General features: G+C 41.1%; 1 protein-coding gene across 8 annotated transcripts in view; it reads left to right on the top strand.

Annotated features, from left to right (window-relative positions):
* The window catches only part of HERC2 (HECT and RLD domain containing E3 ubiquitin protein ligase 2), a 264682-nt gene that overhangs the window by 134091 nt on the left and 108697 nt on the right, over nucleotides 1-21894 (top strand). For 7 of the 8 annotated variants that reach the window (XR_008299026.1, XM_053223673.1, XM_053223676.1 and 4 more), the window contains 10 exons: nucleotides 9685-9872; nucleotides 10966-11158; nucleotides 12574-12756; nucleotides 14929-15110; nucleotides 15678-15825; nucleotides 15904-16100; nucleotides 16334-16564; nucleotides 17429-17567; nucleotides 18251-18394; nucleotides 21438-21580. Coding sequence is in view for 7 of the 8 variants with exons in the window: in XM_053223673.1 (XP_053079648.1) it covers nucleotides 9685-9872; nucleotides 10966-11158; nucleotides 12574-12756; nucleotides 14929-15110; nucleotides 15678-15825; nucleotides 15904-16100; nucleotides 16334-16564; nucleotides 17429-17567; nucleotides 18251-18394; nucleotides 21438-21580 (1748 nt within the window). In the remaining variant the exon portion in view is untranslated. The remainder of the gene's footprint in view (nucleotides 1-9684; nucleotides 9873-10965; nucleotides 11159-12573; nucleotides 12757-14928; nucleotides 15111-15677; nucleotides 15826-15903; nucleotides 16101-16333; nucleotides 16565-17428; nucleotides 17568-18250; nucleotides 18395-21437; nucleotides 21581-21894) is intronic. The other variant, XM_053223675.1, reaches the window with a different exon arrangement.

Here is a 21894-nt window from a genome sequence, read left to right as displayed (position 1 = left end):
TGTGCCTGTTGGCCATCCGGATGTCTTCTTTAGAGAAGTGTCTATTCATGTTTTCTGCCCATTTCTTCACTGGGTTATTTGTTTTTTGGGTGTGGAGTTTGGTGAGCTCTTTATAGATTTTGGATACTAGTCCTTTGTCCGATATGTCATTTGCAAATATCTTTTCCCATTCCGTTGGTTGCCTTTTCGTTTTGTTGGTTGTTTCCTTTGCTGTGCAGAAGCTTTTTATCTTCATAAGGTCCCAGTAATTCATTTTTGCTTTTAATTCCCTTGCCTTTGGGGATGTGTCGAGTAAGAGATTGCTACAGCTGAGGTCAGAGAGGTCATTTCCTGCTTTCTCCTCTAGGGTTTTGATGGTTTCCTGTCTCACATTCAGGTCCTTTATCCATTTTGAGTTTATTTTTGTGAATGGTGTGAGAAAGTGGTCTATTTTCAACCTTCTGCATGTTGCTGTCCAGTTCTCCTAGCACCATTTGTTAAAGAGACTGTCTTTTTTTGATTGGATGTTCTTTCCTGCTTTGTCAAAGATTAGTTGGCCATACGTTTGTGGGTCTATTTCTGGGGTTTCTATTCTGTTCCACTGGTCTATGTGTCTGTTTTTGTGCCAATACCATGCTGTCTTGATAATTACAGCTTTGTAGTAGAGGCTAAAGTCTGGGCTTGTGATGCCTCCTGCTTTGGTCTTCTTCTTCAAAATTACTTTGGCTATTTGGGATCTTTTGTGGTTCCATATGAATTTTAGAATTGCTTGTTGTAGTTTCGAGAAGAATGCTGGTGCATTGATTTTGATTGGGATTGTATTGAATGTGTAGATAGCTTTGGGTAGTATTGACATTTTGACAATATTTATTCTTCCAATCCATGAGCAGGAAATGTCTTTCCACTTCTTTATATCTTCTTCAATTACCTTCATAAGCTTTGTATAGTTTTCAGCATACAGATCTTTTACATCTTTGGTTAGATGTATTCCTAGGTATTTTATGCTTCTTGGTGCAATTGTGAATGGGATCAGTTTCTTTATTTGTCTTTCTGTTGCTTCATTGTTAGTGTATAAGAATGCAACTGATTTCTGTACATTGATTTTGTATCCTGCAACTTTGCTGAATTCATATATCAGTTCTAGCAGACTTTTGGTGAGTCTATCGGATTTTCCATGTATAATATCATGTTATCTGCAAAAAGTGAAAGCTTGACTTCATCTTTGCCAATTTTAATGCCTTTGATTTCCTTTTGTTGTCTGATTGCTGATGCTAGAACTTCCAACACTATGTTAAACAACACTGGTGAGAGTGGGCATCCCTGTCGTGTTCCTGATCTCAGGGAAAAAGCTCTCATTTTTTCCCCATTGAGGATGATGTTAGCTATGGGCTTTTCATAGATGGCTTTTATGATGTTTAAGTATGTTCCTTCTATCCCGACTTTCTCAAGGGTTTTTATTAAGAAAGGGTGCTGGATTTTGTCAAAGGCCTTTTCTGCATCGATTGACAGGATCATATGGTTCTTCTCTTTTTTTTTGTTAATGTGATGTATCATGTTGATTGATTTGCGAATGTTGAACCAGCCCTGCATCCCAGGAATGAATCCCACTTGATCATGGTGAATAATTCTTTTTAAAATGTGTTGAATTCGATTTGCTAGTATCTTATTGTGGATTTTTGCATCCATATTCATCAGGGATATTGGCCTGTAGTTCTATTTTTTTACTGGGTCTCTGGTTTAGGAATCAAGGTAATACTGGCTTCATAGAATGAGTCTGGAAGTTTTCCTTTCCTTTCTATTTCTTGGAATAGCTTGAGAAGGATAGGTATTATCTCTGCTTTAAACGTCTGGTAGAACTCTCCTGGGAAGCCATCTGGTCCTGGACTCTTATTTGTTGGGAGATTTTTGATAACCAATTTAATTTCTTCGCTGGTTATGGGTCTGTTCAAGCTTTCTATTTCCTCCTGATTGAGTTTTGGAAGAGTGTGGGTGTTTAGGAATTTGTCCATTTCTTCCAGGTTGTCCAATTTGTTGGCATATAATTTTTCATAGTATTCCCTGATAATTGTTTGTATCTCTGAGGGATTGGTTGTAATAATTCCATTTTCATTCATGATTTTATCTACTTGGGTCATCTCCCTTTTCTTTTTGAGAAGCCTGGCTAGAGGTTTGTCAATTTTGTTTATTTTTTTAAAAAACCAACTCTTGGTTTCAAAAATCTTTTTTATAAAAACATAATTTCTGTTTTCACAAATAAGAAAAAAAAAATTGAATAGACGGACCAGCTAACAGAATGAAATATGAATGAAATTACATCCTGTTTCCTCTAGCAGTCAAGCTATGAAGCACTTTATAGTCCTTCAACTAAGCAGGCAGAGAGCCTTGTGGTGGTCATCTAGAGCTTGGCTGGCACAGTTGGACATGGTTTTGTGTAATGGCTCCATTCTCCACTGGATGGTGCTTCTTAGCTTACTGGGGTGGATCGTTGTGGTGCATGAACATGTGTATGCGCATGCGTATGATAGGTGAAAATGGTGTCACCCAGGTCCCCAGTCTCTAGTATCAGAACTCCGTGCTCTCATGTACCAGCAATCAATCACCCTTTCTTTGTCTCCGGCTTCCATCCACTCCCTGCTTTTATACTGTATGGGACCACGCTGTCAGTGTGCAAGGTTGCACCTCCCTGTTGAATTTCATTTCAGATGAGGCTGTGTTTCCAAATCCCTTCTGAGGGCCCTGTAGCTTTGACCTGCTCAGACCCTCTTGGGGAGGGTCTCACTGAGCAATGGCCAGTTGCCAGCCTGCCCTCAGGAATGTTCGCATGATGGTACTGTTGCAGATGCCTAGATACTGTGGCCTAGATATCTGTGGGTGCCAGCCAGCCCCAGAAAAAGTTGGTGTGATTGTGTAGCAGCAGTGTTTCAGGGATTATGGTAAATCACAATACATATCTGGTGCCAGGCTTCACAGCCCCCTAACATCATGTTCCAACACCAGCAAATATGGCTGTTCTGTGGGTTCCATTGGGACCTTTGCCTGTGGGGAGGCTGCATAGCCTCTACCAAATGTCCTCTCAGCAGGGGAGCTGCCTTTCCTTATGTGGCCAGAGGACCCCCTCAGACCTTGCTGTTTACTCCTGGGGATTCGCCCATCTCACCAGAGCTCTGCCACATATCGAGAGTTTCAACTCTGTATCTCCCTTTTATAGAGTCCTAATGGTATTTACAACCTTCCCCTTTCTCCTTCCTCCCTTTCTTGTTCAGTCCCTTATGGGTGTTCCCACTCTCTTTCTCTCAGTTACTTTCAGTTGGAGTGCTTTTCCCCTACTCTTCCCTCTGTCTCTGTCCTCTCTCTGCAAGCAAAAATAGCTCCCTACCCTCCGTGGCTTTTCTCTTTCCCAGTTCTCCTCTCCATGCTGCATCCCTGCTAAGTTCTGTGGCTTACGTTATGCAGATTGTTGTGTTGATCCTCATATCAGTTTTCTGGGTGTACAAAATGGTTTGGTGCTTATCTAGCTACATTTCCGGAAGGAGAGAAGCAGAAAACTTTCAGCTGCTCTGCCATCTTGGCCTCTCTTCTCTTTCTTGGAGAACTTGCTATTCAAAACTTTTGCCCAGTTTTAAATTGAGGTATTTGTCTTTGTATTGTTGAGTTGTAGGAGTCCTTTACATAGTCTGGATACTAGACCATTATCAGTTATATGATATGAAGATATTTCCTCCCACTCTGTGGGTTGTGTTTTACGCTGATGCACAGAAATTTTAAATTTTGGTGAAGTCCAATTTGTCTGTTTTTCTTTTGTTTCTTGTGCTTTTGATGTCACGTTCAATAAACCATTGCCAAATCCCAGTTAATGGGGATGGCTCACTGTGTTTTCTTTTTTTAAGTTTATAGTTTTAGTTTTTATAGTTAAGTCTTTAGTTCATTTGTAGGCAATTCTTACTACGGTGTGAGGTAAGAACTCCTTTTACTTCTTTTTGTTATCCAGTTGTCCTAGTACTGTTTGTTGAAAAGACTTCTTTTCCCAAGGTCTTGGCCCCCTTGTGAAATCATTTGACTATAGTTATTACAGTTTATTTCTAGACTCTCTATTTTGTTGGTCTGTATGTCTGTCATTATGTCAGTACCACATTGTTGTGAACACTAGCTTTGTGGTAAGTTCTGAAATAAAAAAGTAGTTTTCCAACTTTATTTTTCTTTCTCAAGATTATTTTAGCTATTTTGGGTCCTTAGCATTTCAGGAATTCAGGTCCATAGGAATTTCAGGCCTGGCTTTTCCATGTCTGGAAAAAAATAGCTATTGAGATTTTCTAGAGGTTGTATTGAATCTGTAGATTGTGTTAGGGAGTATTGGTATCTTAACAAATATTAAGTCTTTCTTTCCATGATCATGGGATGGCTTTATATTTATTTAGGTCTTCTTTCATTTCTTTGAACGGTATTTTATAGTTGTATTGTTACAGGGTATTGCTGAGCTCAGAGTGAGTTAGGATTTGTTGCATTCTATTCTATTTTTGGAGAGTTAGAGAATTGGTATTAAGTCTTCTTTAAAAGTTTGTTAGAATTCACCAGTTATGCCATCTGGCTCTGGGTTTTTCTTTGTTGAGAGGTTTTGATTACTGATTCAGTCTCTTTACTTATTCTAGGTCTACTCACATTTTCTATTTATTCTTAACTCAGTTCAGATCATTTGGGTGTTTCTAGGAATTTATCCATTTCGTCTAGGTTAGCTAATTTGTTGTTGTATAGTTGTTCATATACTCTCTTACCGTTCTTTTTATTTCTGTAGAATCAGTAGTAATGTCCTCACTTTCATTTCTGGTTTTAGTTATTTGCATCTTGTCTCTTTTTTCTTAATCTACCTAAATGTTTGTAATTTTTTTGATATTTTCCAAAAAACTGACTTTTATTGATTCTATTGTTTTTTAATTATCTCTAGTTTTTATTCTTTCTTTCTACTATGGGTATATTATTGTGTTCTTATTTTTCTAGTTCCTCCAGGTGTAGAGTTAAGTTACTGATTTGAGATTCTTCTTCATTTTTGTTAAGTTTATTTATTTTGAGAGAGAGAGTGTGTGTATGCAAGTAGGGGAGAGGCAGAGAGAGAGAGAGAGAGAGAGAGAATTCTAAGCAGGCTGTGCACTGTCAGCGCAGAGCCCAGCGTGGGGGTCAAACTCACGAACCATGAAATTATGACTGGAGCTGAAATCAAGAGTTGGACTTTTAACCCACTGAACCACCCAGGCACCCTCTTCTTTTTTCAATGTATGCCTTTGTAGATAACAATTTCCCCAATAGCACTGCTTTTTCTGCATCCTATAAGTTTTGGTATGTTGTGTTTTTGTTTTCATTCATCTCAAAGTATTTTTTTTTAATTTAAATTTTAGTTAATTAACATACAGTGCAATATTGGTTTCAAGAGTAGAATTCAGTGATCATTACTTATGTACAACACCTAGTGCTCATCACAAGTGCCCTCCTTAATACCCATCACCCGTCTAACCCATCTCTGACCCACCTCCCTCCATTAACTCTTAGTTTGTTCTCTATCATTAAGAGTCTCTTGTGGTTTGTTTCTCTCTTTCTTCTTTCCCTCCCTTCCCATATGTTCATCTGTTTTGTGTCTTAAATTCCACATATGAGTGAAATCATATGGTATTTGTTTCTCTCTCATAGACTTATTTTGCTTAGCGTAATATATTTTAGCTCCATCACATTGCTGCAAATGGCAAGATTTCATTCTTTTTGATGGCTGAGTAATATTTCAGTGTGTGTGTGTGTCTGTGTGTGTGTGTGTGTGTGTGAGAGAGAGAGAGAGAGAGAGAGAGAGAGAGTGAGAGAGAGAGAGAGTGTTTTTGTGTGTGTGTATACTACAGCTTCTTTATCCATTCATCAGTTGATGGACATTTGGGCTCTCTCCATAGTTTGGCTATTGTTGATAATGCTGTAAACATTGGGGTGCATGTACCCCTTCAAATCTGTATTTTTGTATTCTTTGGGTAAATAACGGTGCAGTTGCTGGATTAGTAGGGTACTTCTATTTTTAGCTTTTTGAGGAACCTCCATACTGTTCTCCAGAGTGGCTGCACAAGTTTACATTCCCACCAGTAGTGTAGGAGGGTTCCCTTTTCTCTGCATCCTTACCCACGCCTCTTGTTTAGCCATTCTGATAGGTGTGAAGTGGTATCTCATTGTTTTGATTTGTATTTCCCTGATGATGAGTAATGGTGAGCATTTTTTTCATGTGTTTGTTAGCCATCTGGATGTTTTTGGAAAAGTGTCTATTCACGTCTTCTGCCCATTTCTTAACTGGACTGTGTTTTGTGTGTTGAGTTTGATAAATTCTTTATAGATTTTGGGTACTAACAAAATTTCTCTCATGATTTTTTTTTACTTTGGGTGGTTAAGTGTTTGTGATTTAATTTCCATATACTTGTAGAATTTGTAGTATTCTTTTGTTATTTCCAGTTTCATTCTGTAGTTGTTGGAGAAGGTAATTGGTATGATTATAGTATATTTCAGTTTATTGAGACTTGTGGTCTAGTATACGGGCTATCCTGGAGAATGTTCCATGTACCCTTGAGAAGATTGTGTATCCTGCTTTTTTTCAGTTCTGTATATATGTGTGTCTATTAGATCTGATTGGTTTCTAATGTTTTTTGTGTGAACTTTGAAATACTGCAGCGTCAGTCTTCTAAGTCCAAGTGAAAAAGCAAGGCTTTCTTAAGCTCTTTGGTCTTCTCAATCTTTGTGTCCACATGACCCATTCAAAAATGTGCATCAGTCTAGAAAACAGTCAGCCTCTATGAGTCATGCATCTGATTTCGTAAGACCTCATGAGTAATTAAAAAATGCTTTTAAAAAGTCTCAAACTTGTATTTCCATCTAGAAATTGCCTCTCTTTTTATATCATCTCCCTTTTTTCCAGAGGATCCAAATAGGTAAAAGTCATAGCACAAATTATTAATTATGGGGGCCTTTGTTAGGAGTTTAAATTTCAACCTTCCTCCTGGCTACAGAAAGCAAGGGAATTGTGTCCCATGAATACATATCTGTATTTACCGCTTTCCTTGATCAGGATTATTTTTCTTTAATATAAGATATTATAAGCAGGGTACTTGGGTGGCTCAGTCAGTTGAATGTCCGACTTCAGCTCAGGTCATGATCTCATGGTTCATGGGTTCAAGCCCTGCAACAGGCTGTGTGCTGACAGCTCAGAGCCTGGAACCTGCTTCGGATTCTTTGTCTTCCTCTCTCTCTGCCCTTCTCCTGCTCATGCTCTATCTCTCCCTCTCCCTCAAAAATAAATAAAAACATTAAGAAAAAAATTATAAGCATGTAATACTTTATATTAACTTCATGTATGCATCAGATATCACAGCCACAAAATACAAAAGCACTTAAAAAAAGGTCCCCCTTTTTTTCTTATTGCAAATGTATTCAAATCCTTTGCAGTAAATTTGGCATTTATAGCATTAGCATTATATCTGCCAGGGGAGCTCCTAGCTAGAATGTAACAGATGCCCTTTTTGAGGTCTCACTGAGGCACCATTGAGCTGGGCTGAAGAAAAGAATATTTTTTTTCCTAGTAAAACTGGGGAAAAGCTTTACTTTATCTAAAGCTTTACTCCAGCCCTAAGAATTGAACAACCGTTTTTTTTAAAATCCCTTTTGGAGGAGAGAGGATCACAGACTATGTACATTTTTTACCCACCCAAGCCCACCTTTGGGAATGTTTGGGCACCTTTTCCTCCCACTTGGAGGAGAGAACAAAGACTGAAGGAGTTACCAGGACTGTACTTTCCCCCCACCTCAAGTTAGCCAACAAGATCAAAAGCAGCCAGGGGATCCAGCACGCTCATTCCTGGGGTTAAATTCACTATTTTAAAATCCATTTGTAAATTTTACTTCTTGTAGCTGATGGTTCAGCTTCTGTTTTTTTTTTTTTTTTTAATTTTTTTTTTTTAACGTTTATTTATTTTTGAGACAGAGAGAGACAGAGCATGAACGGGGGAGGGTCAGAGAGAGGGAGACACAGAATCCGAAACAGGCTCCGGGCTCTGAGCTGTCAGCACAGAGCCCGACGCGGGGCTCGAACTCACGGACTGCGAGATCATGACCTGAGCCGAAGTCGGCTGCTTAACCTACTGAGCCACCCAGGCGCCCCGCTTCTGTTTTATATTATGGATGATTTCATTGCCATCAAGGACCAAATATTCATCATACTCCACCCCTTCATTCTTCCTTTTACCAAATAATACTTACGCAATATTTCAGCTAGTCAAGGTTGTTCTAGAGATTCCTACTGCTGCCATCCCTGTGTCACACTCCCTAAGACCACGCCCAGATTCAGTGCTTTGTGAGAAGACCTTATCAGACTCCGGGTATAGTCACACTGAGGGCTAAGATTTACTACAGTGAAAGACTAGGAAGGAAAATCAGTGAAGGGTAGAGGCACATGGGAAAAGTCCGGGAGAAACTGACACGAGTCCTGTCTTAGTGGAGTCACACAGGATGAAGTTCATTCTCAGCAAAGAGTTGTTGATTGTACATGTGAAATGTTGTCTACCTGGGAAGCTCATGAGAGACTCAGCACCTAGGATTTGCACAGGGGCAGGTCATGTAGGCACCTCCTGGCATATACCCAAATTCTAGACCCCTAGAAGGAAGCAGGTTTAAGCAGAGACCACATTGTACAAATAGTTTAGGCACTGTGAGGCCTCTTATCAGGGAAGGGTGGGAGCCCTCCTGAGATCCAGGTTCCCAGAGGCCAGCTGAGGGCTACCTTGCAAGCCAGCCCTTTCTAAGGACAGTGGTATCAGGCCTGCTGTTCTTAGCTCTTTTCTGCATAGTATCATAATTAAAGTTTGTTAATTTCTCATTGTTAGACATTTAGGTGGTTATCCTTTGCTTTACTATTCTAATAAAACATGTGATGAGTATTTTTCTAACTTAATCATTTGCTTGTTTTGGAAGAGGGGGCGTAATTCCTAGAAGTAGAATAAATGTCTCTGTTGATCATTCTATATCTTTTATATCTTCTGATACTTTTCTTTAATTAAACATTTTTTTTAAAGTTTATTTATTTTGAGAGAGAGAGAGAGGGAGGGGCAGGGAAGGGCAGAGAGGGAGAAAGAGAGAATCCAAGCAGGCTCCACACTGTGGAGAGCCCCGATGTGGGGCTCGAACTCACGAACTATGAGACCATGACCTCAGCCAAAAACAGGAGTTGACTTCTTAACCAGCTGAACCACCCAGGTGCCCCTCTTCTGATATATATTTATATATTTGGTTCTCCTTTTATCTTTTTAAATTCTCATCAATAAATCTTTCATGGTACTTATTATATTGATAATACACTATACACTATAGATTCTTTAAAATTATTTTCATCAGTCCTTACTAATTTTTGAAAAAAGTGTATTAAGGGGTGCCTGGGTGGTTCAGTGGGTTAAGCACCTGACTTCAGCTCACGTCATGATCTCATGGTTCATGGGTTTGAGCCCTGCATCGGGCTCTATGTTGACAGCTCAGAGCCTGGAGCCTGCTTCAGTTTCTGTGTCTCCCTCTCTCTCTGCCCCTCCCCCATACTCTGTTTCTCTCTCTCAAAAATAAATAAACATTAAAAAAAATTAAAAAAGTGTATTAAGATTAGGATATTGTAACTACTTGTTGGCTCACCTGCTGTTTTTGATGCTCTGATAGGTCCTAGTTGTGATAATGTTGAAGAGGATATGAATGCTTCTGCCCGAGGAGCTTCTGCTACAGTTTTGGAAGAGACAAGAAAGGAAACGGCTCCTGTACAGCTGCCAGTTTCAGGGCCAGAACTGGCTGCCATGATGAAGATTGGAACCAGGGTCATGAGAGGTGTTGATTGGAAATGGGGTGATCAGGTACTCAGATTTGATTTTAAACACATTAGCCACACATTAGTCACCATCTTTACTTGCTTGCTCTTAGTGGGTGGAATTGGAATATATAACTATGTTAACTCAGGGCCTATGCAATTGACAGATGACGTAGTTGTGGATTCCTGGGCAGGTGAATAGAGTCAAAACAAGTAGAGAGTATCAGTGGCTGTAGGGGCACCTCAAGCAGGATCATGTATTTAAGGAGTCATGGCTGTTTTTAGAAAACTTACTGGCATGGACTCAGTTTGAGGGGGAGCCTAGAGTAGGAGCAGGAGTAAGCAGGAAAGAGTAGACTTCATCTTATTAATAGTGTTCTAAAAGCTGTGAGGCAGAAAAACCCAGGTGCTGAGAGGTGGTGGCCATGTGCACAATTAAGTGCCCCAACCTAGCAGTTTCAGGTGTGCCAGCTGGGTGGTGGCCACCTCTCTGTTTCTCCTTGTGGCATATCACTCCCAAGCTTCTGTGAGGTCTCACAAGGAGAGATTGTGGGGACTGGTGTCTGTGTTATTACCGTAGTCACTAGCTAAGGATAGTGCTCACCTTCCTACAGTGTGGTAGCATTCTTGGCACCTCTAGGTTTTCTCAACCTCACTGTTAAGCATGGGTCTTACCAGAATCATTTCAGAAGTGTCCTAAAACAGGTAGCAGCATCCTAAAAACAGCTTTCACTCATAGACATGAGAGACGGAGTCTCCACTCTAGGTTCCAGAGAGAAAACTGAAGAACAAGAGGAAAACAGGAGATGCTGGTGCTTGTTTCAGGTTTCTGGTATTTTGAAGCCCAATGGAGGGATTGAGCCAAGGAATAGGGCATCAGGACTAGGCTGGAAAGCCTCATCTCTAATTGGTTTAGGGAGGATGCTGATTGATGCAATTCTTTTCCTACTTACCTCTTTGGTAAAGGAGCATAAGCCAGTTATTTCCTGATGTTTGATTTAAGGTGATGATGTGAGCTGTGCATGGTGCAGGTGGGTTTGGAGCAGTCTGTGGGCACAGTGACACAGCAGTCCTTACAGGCTTTGTGTGACAGAACAGGCGTGGGCCCTCTTAACTGATCTTTGTTTTGGCTTCCTCAGGATGGACCTCCTCCTGGTCTTGGGCGTGTGATTGGTGAACTTGGAGAGGACGGATGGATCAGGGTCCAGTGGGACACAGGCAGCACCAACTCCTACAGGATGGGGAAAGAAGGGAAGTATGACCTCAAGTTGGCGGAGCTACCAGCCTCAACACAGCCCTCAGCAGAGGACTCGGACACAGAGGATGACTCTGGTGGGTGCCTTGGGGCTGTTTAGTCTGGGGCAGCTTGGCAAGCTGTGTGCTAATGCTAGCTGGCTGTCCTTTTCATCTGGAAGTGAGAACAGTGTATCAGAACTCACCTGCAGACAGTGCTCTGTAGTTTTGGACTTGCCCCTAAAGGTTCAGTTTAAATAAGCCCCAGGTAATTCTGATATAGGAGTTAAAAGCATGGCTCTGGTAACTGGCAGCCTAGCTGGATTTGACTCCCTTGCTCCCTTTGGGGACAGTCCAGTAAAGTTTGGCACTGTAGGACTTGCTTGCTATGTCTTTACCTCTAGTGGACCTTCTCATTTGGCTCTGAGTCTCCTGTGTGAGGTAGTGAGTCAGTGCCTGGTGGACTAGGAATAATGTGGAATTAGTCAGTACAGTATTACCTTAAGGAAACCACAAATAGAAATTTGGAGTGAACCTGGAAAGTTAAATCCTATCTAAGTAAATCCAAGGTTGTGGGAGGAGGACTTCATGACATTTTCCAATGTGTCCAAAAGACTTTGGGATGTATGAATGAAACTTCCCATGGCTGGTCTTGGTGAGACTGTCCAGGAGGCCTGGGCTGATTCCTGGGGCTCAGGTGCTAGCTGTATGCACTGCATGGTCAGGCTTTGGAAGTCACTTGTATGGTCAGGAGAGGAAACCTAAGAGGCTGAGCTCAGTAGAAGATGGGTGGTATGGAGAGTGGAAAAGGCTCTGCTCCATCCATGTCACTTGTGGGGGCCCACGCCCCCTCAGATGTAAACAGATGATGCCTTGTGGAGCTGTTGGGAGTAACATATGTGAAACTTGGAGTCGTGCTTAGTTGGTCAGGGCTGGTTTTGTTATCACTGTGTCTGAGCACACGATGTCTAGGCCACTTGTCCCTCCTCCCAGTTCTCTGTCTGGGGTCTTCACTCAGAGAAGTCAGAACCTGAGCAGAGCTGGCTAAGTGACAGAACTATAGCTTGGCTGTCATGTGCCCCCTTGTCAGAAAGTCAGTGGCTTTGACACATGAGCCTCTGCTTCCCCTCCATGGAGCAGGCACTTCTATCTTCATCCAGGGCATAGCTAGCTCATCAGCAAGCAGTTTTTGACATTTGATAAGTTGTCTTTCTAAAAGAATAAATCCTTGTAATTGTTTTAGTGCTTCTGAGCCATATGTGGAGATAGCTTTAAAAAATTAAACTGTAATTTGGAAGGCTTATTTTCTTTGAGGAAGGTGGGGACAGAGATGATTACGGTGTTTAGTGTATTTTGAATTCTTTTCTTGTAAAGAGCTACTTCCCTTTCCACAGTAAAAATTGTGGTATTAAATTCCTTAAAAAACTGTGTTATGAAATCCCTAAGTTACATGCAGGGATATTTTCCAGTTCTATTTGGGAATATAGCTTCTTATTTTGATACTTTTTTTCCAGAAGCTGAACAAATTGAAAGGAACATTCATCCCACTGCAATGATGCTTACCAGTACTGTTAATTTACTACAAACTCTTTGTCTCTCTGCTGGAGTCCATGCTGAAATCATGCAGAGTGAAGCCACCAAGACCCTGTGTGGACTGCTGCGAATGTTAGTGGAAAGTGGAACGACGGACAAGACATGTATGCAATGAATAGTTGTGGCCTACAGAGTACTGGGGCTATGAATGTGGTGTGTGTGTCAGTGAGTGTGAGCATGTGGGTGAGTGTGCATGTGTATTAGTGTCCTAGGGCCGCTGTAACAATTTACTGCAAACTTGGTTAGTTTGTTTGGGCTGCCACATCAAAGTACCATACACTTGGGTGGCCTAAATAATAGAAATTTTTTTCTCCGTGTTCTAGAGGCTAGAAGTTCAAGGTGTCAGCAGAGCTGGTTCTTTCTGAGGGCTGTGAGGGAAGGATCTGTTCTAGGCCTCTCCCCTACCTCCTGTAGTTTGCTGGCAATCTTTGACATTCTTTAGTTTGTAGATTACTGACCGCATATTTACCTGTGTGTGTTTGTCTCCAAATCTCACCTTTTTATAAGGTTACCAGTCATAATTGGATTAGGGACCCACCTTAACCTAGTTTAAGTTCTCCCAAACAAATTATATCTCCCCTGGACCCATTTCCAAATAAGGTCACATTCTAAGTTATTAGGGGTTAGGACTTCAACATACTGATTTTGGGAGGCAGGTAGGACACAGTTCACCCCATAATGGAGTTATGGAGACCACATTTTCCAACATCAAGGATTTTTGGAGACCAGAAGTCTAACATCAAGGTGTCAGCAGGGCTGTGTTCCCTGCAAAGACTTTAGAAGAGGATCCTTTCTGTCTCTTCCAGCTCTGGTACCTCCAGGGTATCTTAGCTTGAGGCCACAGCACTCCAGGCTCTGCCTCATTTTCACACAAAGGACTGCCCTGTGTCTCTTTATGTCCTTTTCTGCTTCTTTATAAGGACTTTCATTGGATTTAAGGTCCACTCTGATCCAATACAGTATTATATCAATCCTTACTTTAAGGAAGTACATCTGCAAAGAGTTTATTTTCAAATAAGGCCACATTCTGAGGTTTTGGTTGAACATGAATTTTGGGGGATACAGTTCAACCCACTGAAATGTTTGCATGAATTTGTGAATATGTCTAAGTGTGGAGAGAAGGAGTTGATGGAGTGGGAGGAGTGAGTGTGTGTGTATGTGTGAGAGTGCTTGTGAGTATGGGAGAGTTTGTCTCTGAGTGAGACTGAGTATGTGAGTGGCTACAGGTGTGAGTGTGAAGTGGGGAAGGGAATGTGTGTGAGTAGCTGGGTGTGTTTGTGAGTGTGTGTGGTAATTATGAGTGATTGTGTGTCAGTATATCAGTGACTATGAAAATGAGTATGTGGGATTGTGGTAGGGTGTGACTGTGAAAGTTGATGTGTGTGTGTGTCTGTGTGTGTGAGTGTGTGTGAGTGTAACTGAGTGCAGGCATGAACTTGTGTCTGATGGCGGTGCCTCTGGAAGCCTAGAGAGCAGGAGGGCTGGGCCCTCGCAGGCGGGCCTCTGACAGGAAAGAGTGGAAGCCCCTGGGTACCCATGAGTGGAGACCTGGAAGCCAGGAGGAGCAGACAGGGTCAGTTGCGTCCGTCAAATTGGATAAACCTCATGAAAGCCTCCTAGTCTTGTTCTATTACTGCAGACTTATTAAACTTGGATTGGAAATTTATGGTGCAGATTAAGTATAAACAAGATCATGGGAGATATTTATTATTATTATTTTTAAAGTGTATTTATTTTTGAGAGAGAGAGAGAGAGAGCACATGTGTGCGCACATGTGTGCGCGTGAGCCAGGGAGGGGCAGAGAGAGAATCCCAAGCAGGCTCCGTGCTGTCAGCAAAGAGCCCTTTGTGGGCTCAAACTCATGAATTGTGAAATCATGACCTGAGCTGAAATCAGGAGTCAAACACTTCATCCACTGAGCCACCCAAGTGCCCTGATGATATATAACACGTGAGGTTTTAAAATATACAAGATGCACTCTAATAACTGCTGTTTGAATTGTGAATCATTTTCTTACTGCCTATAAATAATAAGTACATGAAACTCCTTAATTGGTTTGAGCTACTCATGTACTTTGAAGGTTTTAAAAGTGTTGTAAAATGTTCCTTTAGTAGGGTTTTCTCTCACTCCTCTCATTTTGAATTAGTGAAATTGTAGTATATTTGTAAAGTAGGCTATTATCGAACATAACACAGTAAGTACATTAAAAGTGTAGATTGTGCTGAGTATTTATTTCTAGAAATTTGGTGCCAAGCTGGTTTGTTTCACTGTGGCAGCTTCCCCAAACAGGCTGGTCTGCCGGGAGCAGCACCGGAGCTGGTGCACGTTGGGCTTTGTGCGGAGCATTGCACTCACGCCACACATGTGTGCTGCCCTCAGCTCCCCACAGTGGATTGCCCTGCTCATGAAGGTTGTGGAGGGACATGCACCTTTCACTGCTGCCTCACTGCAGCGACAGGTAATTGTGCTGCTGGGCTGATGCTGTTCAGTGTGAATTTTGAAACTGTGCAATCCCCTTAAGAGGTGGCATCAAAATACCAATTCTCCCAGTCATTATAATTAGGTGCCTGTACTCAATGAGTGCAGAAAAGAACTGGAACTAACCCAAAGTAGATTTTTTAGTGCAAGGGGCTGAAGTCCTTGATTATTTTAAATTGATTTTAAGTTGCTAAACTGTAGTTGACTTGCTTTTCTTTGAAGTGATAAATCCCACCAGCTTCTCTTATCTGCTTCATAGGAGTTGTAGTATAATTGTCTTCAGAAGAATTAAGCTGAAAAGAATTATTTTTTAATTAAGTGAATATCTGCATCTGTAGTGTAGCTTTTTCCAACTCCTGATAATCTATATCATTAATCAACTTGGGTGTAATTATCTGGTTGTAAAATAATGGATATCTGAATTTTCACATGATTAATTGCATTAGAGGGACAAAAAAAAAGAAAATAAAAATCTGTTATCTCTTAACATAAAACCACAGATTATGGTTTTCTTTAATGTTTGCCGTTTTAAATTGCCTTTTGTCAGATCTTAGCTGTGCATTTACTGCAAGCAGTGCTTCCGTCATGGGACAAGATCGAAAGGGCAAGGGACATGAAATGCCTTGTGGAAAAGCTGTTTGGTTTCTTGGGCAGCTTGCTCACCACCTGTTCTTCAGATATCCCGTTCCTCAGAGGTGGGCCTCTCTCCTTACTTGTGTCCTGGTTCAGTGAGCAGGGCACCATGTAGCTCCTCTCTCACATGTCTCTTTCAGAATCTACTCTGAGGCGGCGGAGGGCACGCCCACAGGCCTCTCTGACTGCCACTCATAGCAGCACCTTGGCAGAAGAGGTGGTGGCACTGCTCCGCACACTCCACTCCCTGGGTCAGTGGAACGGCCTCATAAACAAGTACATCAACTCTCAGCTCCACTCTGTCACCCGCAGCTGCACAGGAAAGCCACCAGAGGGGGTGGGTGCCGCGTTTTCATATCTGTTAGTTTTTCTTTGTAGAATGTTGATTTCACTCTTAAATTATCTTTTGAAATGACATGTATTTTGTTTAAAGATATTTTAAACCATATTGTAGTGGAAATAACTATTGAAGAAACTAGTATAAAAATGAACTTGGCTTAGTTATAAATGTGTAAGAAACAGGCAGCACCCTTGGCTGTCTTCTTCAAACTAGCTGTCTGTCTGCATTAGGCCCTGTTAGAGGATTACTTTCCTGACTCCGAAAACCCAGAGGTGGGGGGCCTCATGGCAGTCCTAGCTGTGATCGGAGGCATCGATGGTCGCCTGCGCCTGGGGGGACAAGTCATGCATGATGAGTTTGGAGAAGGCACGGTGACTCGCATCACCCCAAAGGGCAGGATCACTGTACAGTTCTCAGACATGCGGATGTGTCGCGTTTGCCCATTGAATCAGCTCAAACCAGTAGGTGAACTTGTATTCAGTTACTTGGTAATAAGGCAGAGGAGTTTTATGCTGGAACTGAGTGCTAACATTAGTGCTAGAATGAACTTGATTCTTGTAGTTCATGCACGCTGTCTAGGAAACTATGCAACCTGAGGAAAGCCATATGTCTATCTTCCCTTGTTTGCTTTGTGTCTGTGATAAATAGGGCCTGGTCTCATGGTGTTACACAAATTACTAGTTCATGTCTTATTTTAGCCCCCAAAGACATAAAAGGGTGTTAGCAACATAGAAGGTACTGGTAATTATGTTTGTTAGTTTTAATTATCTTAAAATGTAAATTTATGAAATCTGACTTTTATTGAACAACTCAACTTTTAAAGAAACCTAAAAGTGATTCCTTAAAAAAATGACCTTTCTTCGTAAATGCTTATTTATTGTGTTGAGTGACATGATTTATGTAGCAGCTGCTGTCATCTTAAATCTGTGAATTAAGGATGTATAGGGAAAGAGAGTCATTTATATTATTTTGATGTAATCTAAGTATAACCTGACTATATTTCTATAAAATACTGTTTTTGATTTATAAATGAATACATGCATGTTGTAGAAAATTTGGAATGCATAGAAAATGCCTAAAGAGATAATCATCACCAGCCTGACATAATTATTATTGATAAGTTGTTAAAAAATTAATTTAGGTTATGTTTACTATACATATAAATCTCTATTTTATCTTTAATGGAATATTTTAAAATTATTTTCAGATATAAAAAGACGATATGTATATTTTAGAATTAAGATTCATGGTTTGATAATTTTTAGAACGTTTCATTTGCTCATTTCATTGGATGGACTTTGAAGGTTTCTATCTTCTTGCTTTAGCTCCCTGCTGTGGCATTCAGTGTCACCAACCTCCCCTTCACAGAGCCTATGCTATCTGTCTGGGCTCAATTGGTAAACCTTGCTGGAAGCAAACTGGAAAAACACAAAGTAAAGAAGTCACCTAAACCGGGTTTTGCAGGTCAGTACATGGTACTTCTTGGTGAAACAACTACAATCTTAACTGGTATTGCTTGGACAATGTCATTTTGTGAGAGCAAGTTCCTGTGACTGTCAAAGTCTTTGGGTTTCAATGGATTGACTATTTGTTGAGTTATAGTGGACATGAAAGCTTGAATGTCCTCAGTTGGCTGTCAGGCACCACTGCAGTCATTTGTTTAGATAAGACTCCAGGGAGTGCCATGATATTGTTGAGTTAGGGAACTGTATGTTGTGACTGTCAGACAAAATCATCCTGGAGGAGTGTTGGCAAGAAAAGGTGAAGATATTTTGTTTGTGACATAGATATCTGGTTGAAATTTTAGCAATATGGGAAACATTGATTATACTAATAATAACTGACATGGATCTAACTTTGTTAAACCATTTAATTCTCACCCTAATCCATCAAGGTAGCTGCGTGGGCAGCAGGAAAAGGGGAAGACCCAGGGGAGGTAGAGGATACTTATCCAGAAAGGCAAGTCCTTCATTATTGACAGTATTTGGCATGTCCAGCTAATTCCTACAGGGCAGGGCATTGGTTGTGCCACTTTACAGGCATGGCACTGTGGTGCAGGAGGCAGAGCACTTTCCCTAAGGCCACACAGCTGGTGAGGAGAAGAGCCCAAGCAAGGTGTGCCGTTCCTGAGTCCTTTTCTCCCACAGGACAAGTAGACCTGGAGCTCCTGAGGTGCCAGCAGTTAAAACTGTACATCCTGAAGGCGGGCCGTGCGCTGCTTTCACACCAGGACCAGCTTAGGCAGATCTTGTCTCAGCCGGCTGTTCAGGAGGTCACAGCTGCTCATACAGGTATCTTTTTAAGGAAGCTGTTATAGATATGTAAGGAATGCAGGTACTCCCATAAAAAACAGGCAAAAGACATGAGCAAGTAGTCCATAAAAAAGGAAATAGAGATGGTTTTTAAATGCATGAGAAAGATGTGTAACCTGGCCAGAAATTGATGAAGTGCAAATGACAGTGTCATAATCTTATAAGACAAAAGATCCATCGTTCCATCTTTTATGCCTACCCCCAGAAGACACCTTACCACTTGACACAAAAGCAATTCTCTCACCTCCATGGCCTTCCTTTTTCAAATACACTTATACTTCTCTAGTAGACTTATCATCCTGAATATCAGACCTTACCATACAGGTCCCTGCCACAGCTCTAAGTCAGTCTTAAGTTTCACCCTGGTATTCAAGGCATTCTATCACATTCAAGGATCTGATGGGAAGGGAGGGAAAACAGTAAAACAGTGGTGTCCTGCTTTGTTAAAGTGTGGCTCATGGACCAGTAGCACTGATGGCACGTAGGAGCATGTTAGACACGTAGATTCTCAGGCTACACCCCAGACCTAAGAAATCAGAGTTTGCATTTTAATAAGGCCGTAAGGTGGTTCATACATATCTAAAGTAGCACTGCTTTAACACATTGCTTGTGGGAATTTAAGTTGGTACAACCAACATTGAAGAAATGTTACACTTTAAAATACATGTGTATTAGGGGTGCTGGGGTGGCTCAGTCGGTTGAGTGTCTGACGTCGGCTCAGGTCATGATCTCGCGGTTCGTGAGTTCGAGCCCCGCGTTGGGCTCTGTGCTGACAGCTCAGAGCCTGGAGCCTGCTTCAGATTCTGTGTCTCCCTCTCTCTCTGCCCCTTCCCTGCTCATACTGTGTCTCTCAAAAATGAATAAACTTTAAAAAAAAATTTTAAATACGTGTGTACACACGCACACACATCTGTATCTGCATCTCTGTATCTAGCTCTGTATCTCTCCATTGACCTGGGAGTCATCTTGTGGGAATTTATCACACGAAAAGGCATGAAGATATGTGTTTACGGATGCCTATTATGGCTTCTTTGTTGGTATTGTTTTTAGGTTGAAAACTGGAGACACTTTTATGCCCATTATTAGGTGGTGTATCCATACACTGGAATACCAGCTGACTTTATTTTCTTTAGGCTTTTCTATATTTTTTCAATTTTCTGGAATAAGCTTATATTGCTTTGAATAGAAAAAAAAAGCTATAAAATATTTTTTGATTATCTACTCTTAACAAAGATGTGCTAAAGTATTATAGGGAACAAGATAGTCCTTGTTTATGACCCCAAACTCTCTGGGGTCAGAGTGAAAAGAGAAAATGAATGCAGATGGCTCTGTACAGGTTATGATGCCAGTGCACTGTGAAATGTGTAATTGTAGTTCCACAAGTGTCTTGGGGATACAGGTGGCTGAGGGCTGGGGAGGGCAGCTTCTGAGGGGTGTGGCAGACTTGAGGTGCAGCATGATGAAGAAGCTCTATTTTGGTGGAAGAGACAATAGGAGCACAGATGTATCAGTGAATATATAGGAGAATGTTGAAGTGCTTCACTTTGCAAGGAGCTCAGGATTTATTGATGAATGTGGGGCAAGAGCTGGAGAGGTCAGCTGAATTCATGCGATAGAATGCCTTGAATACCAGGGTGAAACATAAGACTGACTTAGAGCTGTGGCAGGGACCTGTATGGTAAGGACTGATATTCAGGATGATAAGTCTACTAGAGAGGTATAAGTGTATTTGAAAAAGGAAGGCCATGGAGGTGAGAGAATTGCTTTTGTGTCAAGTGATAAGGTGTTTTCTGGGGGAAGACATAAAAGATGGAAAGGTGGTTCTAGTAGATCATAACCTGGTGGTTTTGATAATAACCTCATGGGAAACCAGTGAAAAGTCAAAGATGGCTGATGTTTCAAGCTTGAGCTACCGGGAGGACAGGAGGGAGTACCTCTGATGAAGACTAGAAAGCCTAGTGTAGTGTGCAGTTTTTTGTTTCTTAATCTTAAGAGGGTATTGTGAATTTAATTTTAATGTGCTGAGTATAAGGTAAATCTAATGAAAGTGCAGATTTATTCTGTATTAGACAGTAGGGACCTTGGAAACTATCCATAATTATAGAAGATCAGGAAACCAGAGACCAGGGAATTGGACTGACTGCTCTCTGGTCACCCTGATGAGTAGCTCTGTAGGAACTGAGTCAGGGTTACTATCTCACAGTTGGGACAGAGTAGGGGCTTCAGATAGCTCTGTAGAGTAGGGCTTGACAAATTATCATGGTTACCTGTTTTTGTAAAGTTTATGGGAACACAGCCGCACCTACTTATTTACACGTCATCTTAGGCGGCTTTTACCCTTCAGTGGCAGAATTGAGTAGCTGTGACAGACCATGCAGCTGATAAGCTTGAACTGTTTACTCTCTGTCACTTCAAGAGAATGATTTTCCAACCCCTGGTCTAGAGAATTAGTTGAAGTTGTCACCAAACCAACCAGCGAACTCAAATGGTGAGTGGGCTCCAGGCAGTGGGACTCAGTGGGCCTGTGGCAAACAGGAAGTGCTAAATGCCTCACTCAAAGGTGCTCAGAGATTAAAACTGACAAAAAGATGTTACCCTGACCACACAACATATCTGGAATTGGTGTCAGTTTATGGTCTGAACAAGGGTTAGCAGGAAAAGCCAAGGCTAAAAATAAAAAGGGAGTGTTCATAGAAGAGGTTTCTGAAGCAATGAGTGTGCACCAAGAAAGAGAAGGTATAAGAACTGGACAAAAGGCAGAAATCTGGGAGGTAGCTTTTTTTTTTTTTTTTGGCTCTGAGGAGATAGATGAACCAATAAAGGACAGATGCCAAAAAGCAGGGAATGGAAAAATTTTTAGACTAATTTTTGATATCTGAGCCTTGAAGATTTTGATCGTCTAGTGCTTGAAGAGGTAGAGATCATACTCACTTTAACATGTTCAGTACAACATCTTTAATAGTAAAGGGATGTTAGGAGTTGAAAATGTGATGTCGTGCATATTTTTTTTTTTAATATTCAGATGATGGAGCAGCTGCATCCCCTGACCTTGGGGACATGTCTCCTGAAGGGCCACAGCCTCCAATGATCCTCTTGCAGCAGTTACTGGCCTCGGCCACCCAGCCATCTCCAGTGAAGGCCATATTTGACAAACAGGAGCTAGAGGTACGGTAGCAGCCTCTGCAATTTTAATCTGGTACACTAAATTTGGAACAGTTTTTTTCCTAGATGTGTATTTTCTTAAGGATATATTCTGAATTTTAAATAATATGCTAAAATAATTCTTATGACTAGTTAGGCTTTAACCATGTTTGTCATAGAGCATTATAATACTAGTTAGAGGGGGAATGAGTTGAAGTTTAACCTTATTTTGAATATATGTGAATTCTTTGAAAAAGTTAATGAGATTCAACATGGGTCAGATGCTCAAATATTCATGGCATGATCTTTTTCTAGGAAATAATTGTTATTGAAGGAGC

Source organism: Acinonyx jubatus, chromosome B3 (genome assembly GCF_027475565.1).
Source record: "Acinonyx jubatus isolate Ajub_Pintada_27869175 chromosome B3, VMU_Ajub_asm_v1.0, whole genome shotgun sequence".
NCBI lineage: Eukaryota > Metazoa > Chordata > Mammalia > Carnivora > Felidae > Acinonyx > Acinonyx jubatus.
Note: the sequence above shows the minus strand (reverse complement) of the source record. Positions and strands in the feature narration are given on the sequence as shown.